Below are 15558 nucleotides of genomic sequence, written 5' to 3' on the forward strand. Positions count from 1 at the left end.
ATAATGAAGTGAATACAAATTACAAACAACATATTTTGGAGAAATATAAGTTTAGATGTTTTGCTGCATTCTGTTATAATGCCTATGGCATGATATCGGTTTGTATGGGAGTGCTGCGTCAGTGGATCATTGATGAATATTATCCTCTTTTCCTTGTGTCCCTGCACAAATGTATTTGCCTTGCAATGTATATATAATGCATCCCAAAGAAATCTGAATTTTCTAGTGATCGTATGTTACGTTGTTTAGATTACATGACAAAATTCATGCAAGCACTACCTATCCTTAGAAAAATAACACTCTTTAATAGATGTTTTGTAATAAATACTGAGGCTTCTCTGAGATTTCATGGTTTACATCTGCAGTAGTATGTCACTGCTTGAAAAACAAAACAAGATGAAACAGGATCAAGAACTATTATAATGTAAATAGTTTTTCTAAGCTGGTTAAGTACGATAAGTAGTTACATTTGTCAGATTAAAGAAATTAGGACTTACTATATTTCTAAAACTAACTTAGGGTTTTTCAATATTTATAATTCTATTTTAATCATACAGTGCCACACATGACAACAATGGTTCATCAAGCTAGCTTAATAAAGGCATTTGTACCATAATAACTTTACAGATATCAATACAAACCCCATAACTGAATTCCCAGTTTGATCCTAAAGAAGAAAGGTCCACCTTTCAAAATCCCTCAGGTTATAGAGTTTGTATTTATTTCTATCAAGACTTCTTGAACCCACATGTTTTTAAACATAATAAAAACACCCTAATAACTGTAGTTGCATGTTTATAAAACTAGTGTCTGTAGCAATGACAGTATACCAAAACAAAATTCTGATAAAGGGGAAAGAAAATTTACAACATTAATATTTAATAAATAATTGTAAAATACATCTGAAATGTTTATAGCATCAAACCATTAATTAAACATATGACCTTTCAAAATAATTCAGGAACACTAAATTTAGCTTCATTTACTTCAATAAAAATGTTTATGTATTGCAGTATTCTATAATTGCCAGTATAAATTACAAATGATAACAATGAATGTGAGCATGCATCCAGAAAATAAATTTTTACTTACTGGTGTGATAAGTTGGATATTTTCATCAAAGCTTGCAATGTATCTCATAATATTAAGCTTTTGGGACAACCTTTCAACTTTAGAAAGCTGTAAAATTGTAAACGTAATTAACTTATTGCATTTTATCTAACTACTTAAAATCTAACTAGCACTATCAATTATCAGTTACCCAAATAACAAACACTAACACTCTTGTGCAATTTTCCCACATACACATATAATGGTTCTGTTATTAAGTCTGACCTTTAGTTAAATTCTTTGAACATATTCTCACAAAGTTTTAATCTGAACTCAATACACAGTTACTTTAAACTAGACACAGAGTATATTTTGTGATAGAAACTTAAAAATACCAGTAAATAACCATATATTTAATACTTTTATATAACAAAGTAGTTTAAAAAAAGCACAATTACATAAAAATGGCACTGCCAAATTTTATGATTCCATCTCAACCAATTAGCAATTAGGAAAAATTCAGATTATAACACTTAGTACTAAAATCTATTGAATAAACATTCAAATCATGACATCTTTCAATAAAGATTATAGTGTGAAACATCCAAATTATGACACCCTCCAATAAAGTTTATGATTTTATGGAATACTGTTAAAAGATTTTTATATGCAAAAACGGCTCGTTTGGGTTGAGAAAATATTTTACACATTTCTATGTTCTATGTTCGCTCTTCTATGTAAAATATTTTCTCAACCCAAACGAGCTGTTTTTGCATATAAATTTCTCAACAAGTGGGTTTCTCGACATCACTGATTGTTAAAAGATTTGAAAAAAAAAAAAAAGCAAATGATTCACTAAATTTACAAAAAGGTCCTAAACATGTAATGAAAGACAGTATTTGCTAAACTCCACACTGATAAATTTCAATTAAACTATTAGAATCTTGATTTGCAAACATTTACAAAAACTAGATTAAATACTCAAATTAATATTCATTCCATTTCTGTGAAAAAAAATACTAAAATGGTATTTTCTATTAACTTGCATTCTGAGACAAAACTTGCAAAAGTTCATGAGATTTTGATTAAAACCTGTCTAATCAATATATTTTCGTCACAACTACATTTTCAAAATAAAATGATATATTTTTAATTACCTTGCTAGTACAAATCAAATTTACAACAGTTAATTTACAGCAGTCACTGCCAGAACTAGTCTTAAAACAAAGATACAAAAACTAAGCATTTCATGGGCAGAATGTGAGCAAATTTGATATTTCTTATTATGACTTACCTTTATAATACAAAAACAAAAAGCTAAGAAACTTTGGTATGATAGCTTATTTCATTTGCTTTTTGCTAAATCAGTAATTTTTACAAAGTTGAACAGTCATTTGAGAAGGTATGGTAAGATATATTCAATTAAAAAATAAGGAAAATTAAAAGAACCTTCTAGTAAAGCCTGATTTGAGAAAATTATAACCCCTCTTCAAAAAGAACATACATCTCCAGTAAGTACTCTTGTTGAGGATTTATATACATATATAAACACACACACACACACACACACACACACACACAGTACAAAGAAATAATACATGGTGATTATAATAAATTTACTACAAATTGTGTAGAAAACATCTGTTTCAATGCAAATATTTTTTTTACATTGAATATTCTCTATATTTATTAGTAGCACAAGATTACCACTTCAAGTTAAATTAAAAACACATATTGGTGGAAACTTTTTCAGATCAGTTTGCTAAAAAATCAAATTTTTTTAATAAGAATTTTCCATGACACTTTTACATACAAACATTATGAATTTCTATCCACAAATCATCCACACTATGTAACTTTCATAAGAATTAAGCTAGAAATATATAGTTTTTAGCCTTAATTTCTGTAAAAGTTGCATATTCCTGTAGTTTATTGTACATTTTTTAAGCCTTTAAGGTATCATTTGTAATATACTTTTACCAAAAATATTTTTAGACAATTTTTGATCCCAAACTTTTGGTTTCTTTCCCTCAATTCAATCAATTATTGTACGTATTCAGTTTATGCTTATTATCCACAGTTTAGTAAGTTTACCCAGGATTTGATTGTTCCAACCTACTGTATTCTCTTTTAAGTCTCTTATATCCCCCCTTCTCACTTCTCCATCTGATGAATGTGTTAACTCTCAAACAATTCACACAAAAAAAAACAAACAGAGAGAGAGATCTGTTTCCATTAATATTCCTAACCCAACAATTTCAATCACTAATTTCTTTTAGAGTACGTTAGAGTACAGTGACATATTGATATCTTAAAACTGTGACTAATTGTCATCAGAAATGGTCATACCAGTATAAAGTCTATAAAAGCACATACAGTCATACTATATCTCATAATGATTGTGTTTCTAGTTACGGGTCTCAGGACTGACGTACAACATGTAGAATATGTAAAAACCAAAATGGTAGTAGAGGATATTTCATGCAAAAACATATGGTAAGACTCCAAATTTTTATGAAAACTGTATGCAAGAATTTGAAGAGTATAAATGAAAGTGACACTGTTAATAACAGAAATGGGTGAAGTACAAAACAAATACTCTCTGAAAGTGATCTTAATCTTAGGGTACGTTCTTCATGAAATTTATTATGGAGAATACAACTTTACTCTAACTGAAGTAGTACAATATACATGTAGCTGTTTGATAACCACTGCTAGGAAGAGTTAACCAAATTGAAAGGATGAAATTGGTGCTGAACCACAAACAATAGGAACGAGAAGCTATAGTAGTGTGTTTGTTACAGATTAAACCAAGTTTGAATTGTTTGACAACTAAAAATCAAAGTTTATTAAATAGCAGAGAGAGAGAGAAGAATAGTATCTCAGTAAAATGTAAAACACAGTAACACATAATGGGAGTGTGTCATCAGATGATTTGGACTGCATCTCAGCCAGTGGTGTCAGTGACCTACATAAAACTGACAGTACCCCGACTGCTTACAAGTACAAACATATTCTAATCATTTATACCATTTATTAGACAGTAAATTTAAGCAAGAGAATGATCAAAAGCATATACAAAATCTAGTGAAATTACATTTCAACATAACATTATGGAAAATGAGAGACCTATAGATCCATCTCATTTACCTCATTCTCTAAAATAAACTAAAACTGTCAAAAAAAATAAAATAAAGAAAGCCCTTATCATTGATATAGCTCTCAAGCTTTCTCTTAAACTCACCTAATTTTGTTACCTTCACAGCAGAAGACAACCTATTCCAGAGGCTAACAATCTTGTTAGAAAAATAAAACTGCAAAAATGTTAAAAACAGTGTGTCTAAGACAAACTGAAAAGTATTGGTGCATTTTAAATTTGAGGTATTTTTCACTCTTTGAAAGTCTTGAAAAAATCATTTTCCTCAAACAATAAAGATTGTTGATAAATTTTGCATTAACAAACAGACTGGACTATATTTTAAAAAGAACTTAGCTTGGAAAGACTAAAAAACATGTACAAAATGTCAAAGTTGCCAATGTCAGCACCTCTAGTGGTGTAGTTGGATATCACCATCCTCAGTCTATCTGACTTTTCTGTTGTTCAGATGCTATTTGTGTTTATTTTTATTGCAGTTTTTTACCCATGAAAAAGTGTTTTACATACGATGTCAAATTTAAAAGAAAAGTTATTTTGTGTCAAAGAGATTGAGAATAGTGCAGCTGATAAAAAGTATACAGTGAGTAAGTCATTAGCATGGTATGAAAACAAAGTTGTTTTCTTGCAAGAAAAGTACAAAGTCATTTTCTGGCAAAAGAATAGAGTTATGAAATAAAGGACTGCCTGTAATGAGAGAAGTCTCAATGTTAAAAGCAAAAGAATGTGCAGGAAATAATGGTATTTCTTTTGAGACTAGTCATGGCTGGTGTGAGAAATTTATGAAAAGAAAAGGTTTATCATTATGGTGAAGGACAACAATTAGCCAAATTCAAAAAAAGTCAGATTTTGAAGATGGAACACATTATGACATTCTCTGGGTTGGAGTAGCATTCTGATTAAATAAAGTAAGCAGGAAGAAGCATTACTGTAACAAAAATTTTTTTAACTTTCTGTATATATTTTTTATTACACTTCATTTTAAATAGATTAACATTTTTGGTTCATTAATGGTTGGTTAGTTACTTTAGGTGTTTTATGGCACAAAGCAGCTAGGCTATCTGTCCCAAACGTCCAGTAAAAAGGTAAAAATAAATTAAAATGTAATAAAATACATAAAAGGAAATGAAGGTAAAACAAAACAGCATTGAAAAACAGAAAAAGCATAAAACCAATGTTGACACCTAGTCTACAATGTTAAGAAAGAAAAAGTAAGAGAAGTTGTAAAGGACTTTTTCTAGCATAATGGTAATGATCATAACCCACCAGGAAGACTAACAGGTAAATACAAGAACCACCGTCAGTTACCTGAAGTTGGCCTTTCCAGTCCTGGTTCCAGGTTATGTGTCATTATGGCCAGTACCAAAAAGTAAAGCAATAAGTATTAAAAGACATGCAGCAAAATTGTAATAATAATTAGCCAAATGTCCAGTAAAAAGGTAAAAGTAAAGTAAAGGTAGTAAAATTCATAAAAGGAAATGAAGGTAAAAACAAAACAGCAATTAAAAACATAAATGGCATAAAACCAATGTCGACATCCAGTCTACAAAGTTGTAAAGGACTTTCTTTAGCATAATGGTAATGATCATAACCCACCAGGAAGATTAACAGGTAAATACAAGAACCACCGTCAGTCACCTGAAGTTGGCCTTTCCAGTCCTGGTTCCAGGTTATGTGTCATTATGGCCAGTACCAAAAAGTAAAGCAATAAGTATTAAAAGACATGCAGCAAAATTGTAATAACAACTCACCCGGACGACTAACGGGTAGTTCAAACAGCAGCGTTAGTCACCTGAAGTTGGCCTTTCCAGTCCTGGTGTCAAGTTATTTAATGTTATGGCCATTTCCTAATTTCAAATTGAACTGGAGAGATTGAGACTCTTAAAAGGGAACCACAATTAAAAAGGTGTAATGAATAAATATCAAACACTTAAATGATATTAAAAAGATAATGGCCATTAAAAAACTAAAAACTTTATCAAGGTGGACTGTGTTATTAGTGACTGTGACACTGTCCACCTTGATAAAGTTTTCAGTTTTTTAATGTCCGTATCAAGGTGGACAGTGTCACCGTCACTAATAACACTGTCTAATGTTACGGACAAATCTTGGGACAGAACATGTTTAAAATAGTCGTAATGATGGCAAGAAAGTAAAATGTGGCTTACAGTGATTTGAGTGTTACACAAACTACACACTGGTGCAACAGTTTCAGATAAAAGAAAATGATGAGTTAAAAAACTGTGACCAATGTGTAGTCTAGTTAGAACAACTTCCTCCTTCTGAACCTTATGGAAGGTAGATGGCCAAAGTCCAATATGGGGTTTTATTTGGAAAAGCTTGTTGTCGCATTGCTCACTCCAAGTTGACTGCCAGCTGGCATGGAGCCAAGCCTTGAATACAGGACACAGTTCATGTACGGAATAGGCACAGTGGTGATAGTGCCAGAAAAGATAGATTTAGCTGCTGTATCCACAAGCTAATTCCCGTGAATACCAACGTGGCCTGGTATCCAGAAAAACTGGATAGAAGTAGATGTTAATGAGAAATGGGGCAGTCGGTTTTGAATATCAGCAAGAACAGGGTATGGGGCAACGTGAAGTGATTCCAGGGCCAGTAGAGAACTAAGCGAGTCAGTATAAATAGTGCAGTTGGAGTACTGCTTAGCTTCAATATGATCCAGGGCAAGAGAAATGGCATACAGTTCAGCAGTGAACACAGAAGCTGTAGAGGGGATTCTGTGTGCAACCACCAAATTGCAACAAACCATGGCAGAGCCCACAGAGTTACCAGATTTGGAACCATCTGTATAAACTGGAATGGAAAGATTGTTCGAAAAATGTTCAGTAAATAAAAGATGGTACTTCCAATCAGGAGTATCTGCCTTTCTCAGATGACTTAAAGAAAGATCACATTTGGGGCCCATAATAAGCCACGGTGGGGTGGACTGACCACTGGATTCGGCAATACTATCCAAGGACAGACCAAATTCATCCAATTGTGCCTGGATGCAAAGGCCAAAAGGAGCAGTAACAGATCTTCTGTTCTGAAAGAGTATCGCTCACTGAGGAAGGAAAACACATCCTCAGGTGGAATGCTTGGTAAGGAATGAAGTTTTGAAGAATATAGTAAAGACAGTTACAAACAGCGAAGATGCAGAGAAGGTTCATGAGATTCTACGTATAAGCTTTGAACTGGGGAGGTGCAGAAAGCCCCAGTGCAGAGTTGAAGTCCTTGATGATAAATGGGGTCCAGCATCTTTAAGGCCGATGGTCTGGCAGAGCCATAGACCATTGATCCATAGTCGAGCTTCGATCGAATAAGAGCACGATATATCATTAACACAAAACATTGATCCGCTCCTCAACTGGTGGTAGAGAGGATATGGAGGATGTTCAGTGCTCTTGTGCATTTGACCCGTAGCTGCTTTAAGTGAGGTATAAAGGTCACCTTACGGTCAAAAATAAGCCCCAAGAACTTGGTCTCAGGGACCACTCGCAGCAAAACTTCACCAATACAGAGATCATGATAATGGTGAATACCCTGTTAGCAGCAAAAGTGCATGCAAACGGTTTTAGAGAGAGAGAAATTAAAGCCGTTCACAGTGGTCCACTTCAGTACATGATTGAGGGCAGTTTGTAGTTGTCGCTCAATATATTTCATGCTCCACGACTGACATGAGATGTGAAAGTCGTCGACATAGAGCCTGTTTGCAACAGTGAGAGGGAGTTGTTTGATGGCATTAATCTTTATACTGAAAAGTGTGACACTCAAAACACAGCCCTGAAGGACCTCAAGTTCCTGTAGAAAACAATGGGAAAGTGTCGAACCCACATGAATTTGGAATCTCCTATCCATTAAAAATTTTTTAATAAACATGGGTAAGTGGCCACATAACCCATATATAGAGGTCTCACAAAATGCCATACCTCCATGTTGTGTCATAAGCCTTCTCAATTTCAAAGACTATTGATACAAGATGTTGTCGTTTGAGAAAAACTTCTCTGATTGATGTTTCAAGTCGAATTAGGTGGTTTGTGGTGGAGTGCTGTCATCGGAACCCACACTGGGTGGGCGAGAGGAGGTTGTTTTATTCGAGGAACCAAACAAGACGAGCATTAAGCATCCTCTCTAAGGTCTTACAGAGACAGCTTATTAAAGCAATTGGACAGAAGTTTGAAGGAATCTTGGGATCTTTCCCAGGCTTAGAGAAAGGTAAGAAAATAGCCTGGCACCAGGCATTAGGAAAAACAAACATTCTGCTGCCAGATTCGGTTGAAACAATTAGAAGAATATCAAGAGAAGCAGGAGAGAGATAGCGCAGAATGTCATAATGTACATCATCAGGTCCAACAGATGTACTGCCAGACCGATGAAGGGCCATTTTCAGTTCCACCAGTGGAAAGGGATGATTATAGTCAAAGAGACAGTCAGTTTGAAAGAAAAGAGGTGAATGCTCTGCCTGAGTCTTGATAGCCAAGGTGGAAAACAAGCACAAGTGCTAGATACACGGCAATGCTCCGGACATCAGTTACCTCTTGGCCATCAGAGAGTAAGATCGAGAGGGGGCCAAAATTGTAGTGCCCACTGACCTATCGAACCCTGTCCCATATGACCTTGGAACTGGTGGTAGAAAATATGCTAGTCGTGAACTTAATCCAAGATTCCTTTTGGTTTTGACATCTTACCCCCCTAGCATGTGCATGGGCCCGTTGGAAAGTGTAGGATATCTACGGAAAGTATCCCAGGCCCGTTTTTGAGCCTTCTGTGCCATATGCCAGGCAGGATTCCACCACGGAAGAGGATATCGTGGAAAACATGTCGAGGTTTTAGGAATACACAGAGCAGATGCTTGTATAATAAAGTCATTTACCGCTGCCACACAGTCATCTATTGATGGCTGACATACAATGGCAGGATCAAGTTCTGTGAAAGACTGGTCGTCTGCCTGATCCATCTTCCACTGGGGCACGCAGGTCAAGTGGCATTAACCACAGCCAGTCTCTCTCAAAAGTATAGGAAAATGATCACTGCCTAGTGGATTATTGTCAACCCTCCATGAAAAATGGGAGAATAATGAAGGGGAGCATACCGAGAGATCAATAGTGGTAAAGGACTGACTAGATGCATAAAAATAAGTGGAAGAACCAGTATTGAAAAGAGAAAGATTGTTATCAGAGAGCATAAGCTCTACAGAGCAACCCCTCCTATCAATAACAGCACTTCCCTAAAGGGGATGATGTTCATTAAAGTCCCCCAGGATTAGAAAGGGAGACAGCAACTGTTCAACGAGAGCATCAAGATCTGATTGATCATATGTCTCTCCAGGGGACAGATGGAGAGAACAAACAGTGATGGTATGACCCAAGGAAATACGGATGGCTACGGCCTCCAAGGGCGTGTTGAGTGACAAAGACAGGGTAGGGAAAAGCTGATCAACCAACAGTGCCACCCCTCCATGTACTCATCCATCACACAGCCTATCATTTCTGTACAGACAAAACTGCTGAAAGATGACTGTATCAGCAGGTTTCAGAAATGTTTCTTGTAAGGAAAGACATACAGGATGGTAGGAAGCAATCAGTGCTTTGATGTCATCCAGATTAGAATGTAAACCTCGGCAGTTCCATTGTATCAAGGTGGCCATTTTTAATGATGGGCAGGCAAAGTGGCTGGAGAACCCTTCTGATTTCGTCAACAATTTTTTTCCTTATTGTCCTTATTCGAAGGAGATCTATCGACCTCCATGGATCCTGCCCTGGGTCGATTGGCAATTCTTTGTTGTTGGAAGGGGATTCCAGTGACTGAGGACGTGAACGAATGATTGTTTTGCATCTTGGAATGGGAGAAAAAGATGTACCTGAAGAAATGCCTGTATTTGAAATCAAAGGATGTGGATCTTGGGGTTTGTTGGAATGTATGGGAGGAACAGAGATAGGTGTAGAAGTTGATTCAACCTTTTTAACCATGGAGGTCAAAAGGCTGTTCATATGTTTTGAAAACGATTCTCTTGGAGGCACAGAGAGATCTGTCTGCACTCTCACTGTAGTTGTGGAATGAAGTGCAGCAGCATATGTCCAAGGTGAAGTGGCGGACAGCAATTTCCAAGCCTCAGGATAACTAATGTTATGAGTAGTTTTCAAACGCTGACATTCTTTTTCCTCCAACAATTTTGGGCAAGAATGAAAGTAGGAAGGGTGAAAACCATTGCAGTTGACACAATGTGGGTCCATGTCACACTCATAGGCATTGTGGTCCTTGCCACCACAATGAACACATGTCAAGGAGACACAACATGATGTCTTTGAGTAACCAAACCTCTGACACTAGAAACATCAGAGGGTTTGGAATGTACGGCCATACCCTGCAATTTAGATAACCTGCCTTGATAGTGGCAGGTGCACGTATTGATGTAAATGTTAAAACGAGGATATCTGACGGCAGCGTAACTCCATCTTCGCGAGTGGAGATGCGCCTTACTGCAGAAACTCCTTGAGTGGAGAAACCAGTGAGAATCTCCAACTCTGGGATGTTCTTTAATTCCTCTCAACAACAACTCCTCATGATGAATTCAAGGTAGCATGAAGGGTAACCTCAATAGGTACATCCCCAATTGCCTTTGAATTCAAAAGAAGTTCACTGTGTTGGGATGTGGATGTTTCAACCAATAGGTCTCCAGATCGAAGCTTCTTTACCGACATTGGAGAGCCAGCAAGTCCCTCCAGTCCCTTCTGAATAAAAAAGAGGGACATTTGCCCTAAAGGTTTTTCTGAAAGAGAATGTAATATAAGAAAATGAGGTACGTGTGTTACAGATGTTGAAGATTGCTGCTCAGAGTCTTCAAGACGTGGTCGTTTACCTATTGACTGTTTTTTTACTATTTTATTTTAATTTTTCGTAGGAGGATCCATAGGAAAAAAGGAAATTTTTAGTACCCACTGACTGCACCCACCATGGAGCCCTACGAGGAAATGCACTACAATGTCATGCAAGGATATTGCAGCAATGCCAGGGTGTCATGAGCACCATACCCAAACACCAGCATCAGACACAATGTCCACAACACCCGTTGAGAACTTCCAACACTGGTACTTGGTTGACTCTAGCCCAAGTGGACCAGCCAATTTACCCAAAGGCTGCTCGTCTACAGGAATTCAAAGCCAAAGTCGTGTGTTAGGGTTGGACCTCTCAACCACCAGGATCCTCTTCTCCCTTTCACAGGTTGCCACACACGGCAAACACGTGGGTGAATGTTTAGATCCCAGAGGAGGTAACCAGAAAGAACAGAACCTTCCTTGGGAGGTCAGCTCACCACGTACAGGAATCCACACAGAGATAAACTCTTTTAAAACATATTTATTCCTTTCTAACAGTCATCCAATTTTTCCCCTGAAAATCCCTTTTTAAAACTAGGGTGTGTCTTAAATTTGAAGTAATATGGTAATACTGCTATGCTGCCAAAATTTATGTGTCCCCTAGTCCTACTGTTCTCACTGTTAAATATGAAAAATGATGATGCATCAACATTATCAATTTCCTTTACAATCTTAAAACACCTCAATCAGATAATTTAATTTTTTCTTCCCAAAAGAAAACAATTTCAGAGATACTGATAATTCCTCACATAATAACCCTTTCATCCCAGGCACTTTTCTAGAAACCCTCCTCTGAACCCTTTCCAACAATTCCATGTCCTTCCTAGACTAAGGTAAAGAATCCAAGACTGAATACACTACTCCTAATGTGGCCTAACCAGAGACCTATATAAAATGAAAATATATATTTTTAAGACTTGTGTTCAATACTTTTGTGGAATCAACTTAAAATCCTATTTATCCTACAACTAGGCACTACAAACAGTACATTACTCGGGTGGCTTAAACTGAAAAAACATTACACCAAGATCCCTTTCATTTATGACACTGTTGAGGTTATTCCCATCCAACTTATAATTTAAGTTATGATAACCCACATGCATTATTTTGTATTTATTGTAATTAAAACCCATCTGCTATTTAATTTTCTAACTCGCTAAGATGAGCAAAGTCCTTTGGAAAAGCAGCAGCAGCATTTTCACAGTAAGCAACATCCAAGAACTTAATATCATGTGCAAATATAAGTACTTTACTGACAATTTCTTCATTTATATCACTAATGCAAATCAGAAAGAGCAAAGGCCCCTCCGAGTTACTCCACTTCTTATATTAATCCAATTTGACCAAGCTCCATTTGCAGCAACCTTTTGCTTCTTCCATCCAGCTACTCATCTATCCAATTTGCAAACTTATCCTCTATGCTTAAGGAATTTTTTTTTTTTTTACAAGTATTTTATGTGGCACCTTCTCAAATCCTTTCTGAAAATCCAAATACACTAAACCTTCACCCTTACTCTCACCTACTAAGTAGTAACCTTTTAAACAACAGTGTCAAAATATTTGTAAGGCAAGACTTTTCCCTTAATAAAACCATATTCACTAGCCAGCAAGTTTCTAAACTTTGTTAAATGACTTTACAAAGCATCTTTTATTCAACTTTCTAAAATTTTTTCACACAACTGTTGTAAGAATGATAGGCCTATAATTACTAGGACAATTTGTATTACCTCTCTTGAAAGGAGGAATGACATTAGCTAACATCCTTTAGTGCCTCCCCACAATTCAAGAACTTACAAAAAATAGTAGCAAGTAGCTAACAGATGCAACCCTTAACCTTCATTAAAATCATGGAGAAATTATCTGGTCCAGGAGCCATATGATGTTTTAAACTTCTTGAATTTTTCTAAACAAGCTCTTTAATAATTCACCCATCTTACAATCATCAAATACAAGTCTTCCTTTATCATTCTTCAAAGGTCTTACTCTAACCCTAACATTCTGTTTACCCTTAATGTACTTTAAGAAATTTTTATTGTCTATGTCTACATTTTCAGCCAACATTTCTTCATACATTAGTTTTGATTTCCTAAATTCCTGTTTGACCAACTTTCTTGATCTTCTATTATCTTCTAATTCTCCTGTCATACTATAAATTTCTGATCCTTTTTCTTCATTTTATCTCTTACTAGCTAATACCCATCCTCTGATGGAAGTTATGTAAATTCATGATTAGTTTTGTTATCTTAGGACATGGAAAGTTGCTTCCCTTGGATGTAATAGTAAAATATCTTAAACTTCCATAAAAACTGCAAAACAATCCTGTGAAACTGATAATTTGCATGTATCTCTGCACAGAACTAACTGTCATGCCAAATTTTGTGAAGATTCATTAACAGTGGATGAAGTAATGTTAAAAACAAATAAACAAAAAAAAACACGACAAGACACCAATAAAAACCACAGAACGGAAAATTTGTATTTATCTCTCCAAGGACCCAACAAATGTTCATAATTTTAATGAAGATTCATCAATAGGAGGTGAAATAGTGTTAAAAAGTATAATACAAAACATCTATAAAAAATGCAAACCACAAAACTGAAAATATGCATCTCCCCATGTACCCAAAGAACATCCACACCAAGTTGTGAAGATTATCCACAGGAGATGAGGTAGTAGTAAAAAATACAAAAATGCTGATAAAAACTACAAAACTAAAAATTTATATATACATAACATAAAAGTCATTATTTGAATAAAGTGTTACGAAAATGCACTGACTTTTCTATATATTAGAAGTTATTAATCTGATTTTTCCCAATAATAATTCTAAGAATATGCCACAAATTCATTTCATGAATGATCTTAATTATGAAGGAATTTATTGACATTTGATTGACTCAACTGCATTTTCTGTCTGTTGGTCAAGCGTGATTTACAAAATTTATTTATTTTAGGTAAGAAATATGATGCTAGAGTATATGGGGTGGGGGACAAGTCCTTGATCAATTATTTTTGATGGTCTATACATTATTACTAGTTAGTATTTAACTTAACTTCTTTTGCACTGCTAAAATATTGCAACTCTTCTACCTCTCTTTCATTGCTTGGGTAAAATATTGACTAACCCTCAACCTCATTTCCACTGCTTTTCCAAAATATTGGCTAGTCTTCAACATCACTTAAGTTACTTTGCTGAAATATTGACCATCCCCTCAACCTTGCTTCTACTTATTAACCCAGTCAGTGTTCAATCCCACCTTTATTGCTTTGCTGAAATATTGGTCAGCCTTCAATCTATATGCCTGAAATTAAAATCACTCACAATTAGGATCTCATTAACAGCTGACATCTTAATCTCAATGAAAGTTTCTCAATAATGCCTTCATTACCATTTGGTGGTCTGTAACAAATTTGCATTAAAAGCCTTTTCCCTTTATATCCACTAATAAAAACCCAAATGGATTTTTAACCTCCTTGCTATTATCTTTGATATCAATTTCAACAAGATGTAACTCACATTTTACATATGTTATTTCTCTTCCTCTCTTTAGTACTCTATCCCTATGAAATAATCTATAACCCTGTATGTCAAAGAAATCTATATCGTTAAAATCTTCTATATACGTTTAGTTACTTCCATTATATCAAAATCCTCCATTCCTACGAGTGCCCTAAAGTTGTATGTTTTATTTCTTATACTTCTAGCATTACAATAGTAACGATTAAGCTTATTCTTAGAACTGCTTCTATACTTATTTGCTGTACTAAACTTTTCTCTTTACCTTTATACACACACACACACTTAGTTTATCCTGGCCCTCACCACTTTTCAGTCCTAGTTTAAATCTTCACTTACAGGTGAGTTAATAACCCTTTCAAATAAGCTAGATCCTACCATATTTAACTATAAAACATCCATTCCAAAAATGCTCCCTTCTCCCATTAAACTGGTCCCACAAGTCCAATGAGTTTATCTACTACCTAATCTTCCTTACATAATAGCCTAAGCCTAGAATTTAGCACTCATGACCTACTCATAATTTCTTCCCCTCAAGTAATTTTTTAGCAGTATCCTTGACATAAAGACATTTAAAGAAAAAGACCACAAGTTAATTATCAACCCCTTTTGCTTATTAATTAGCCCCTCTGAACCTATCATTCCCAGGATCATTAGCCTCTAAATGCACAACAAAATCTGCATCACTGTTAGTCCCCTTTATTATATTTCTTGTTCTGTCAATTATATCCTCCACCTTGCCCTTGGGAGGCATCATCTAATTCTTTTCTCCCTATTTACCTGACAGACTAGCCCTATCCACATGATTTATCAAGGAATCACCCATAACTATAACCTCTTTAAGCTTTTTCATATCCTTATAAACTTTTATGTTTTCCTTCCCTCCAATAGTTCTCCATATTCACAAGCCAAGGTCTGAAACCTGAAACTTTGATGGTAAAGAGGCCAGTGCAGAACTTAT

General features: G+C 35.3%; 1 protein-coding gene across 3 annotated transcripts in view; it reads right to left on the reverse strand.

Moving 5' to 3' along the window:
• The window catches only part of LOC143246207 (formin-like protein), a 125754-nt gene that overhangs the window by 17808 nt on the left and 92388 nt on the right, over positions 1-15558 (reverse strand). For all 3 annotated transcript variants that reach the window (XM_076492460.1, XM_076492462.1, XM_076492461.1), the window contains exon 18: positions 1093-1179. In XM_076492460.1, the coding sequence (XP_076348575.1) occupies positions 1093-1179 (87 nt within the window). The remainder of the gene's footprint in view (positions 1-1092; positions 1180-15558) is intronic.

This window comes from Tachypleus tridentatus, chromosome 3, assembly GCF_004210375.1.
Source record: "Tachypleus tridentatus isolate NWPU-2018 chromosome 3, ASM421037v1, whole genome shotgun sequence".
Taxonomy (NCBI): Eukaryota; Metazoa; Arthropoda; class Merostomata; order Xiphosura; family Limulidae; genus Tachypleus; species Tachypleus tridentatus.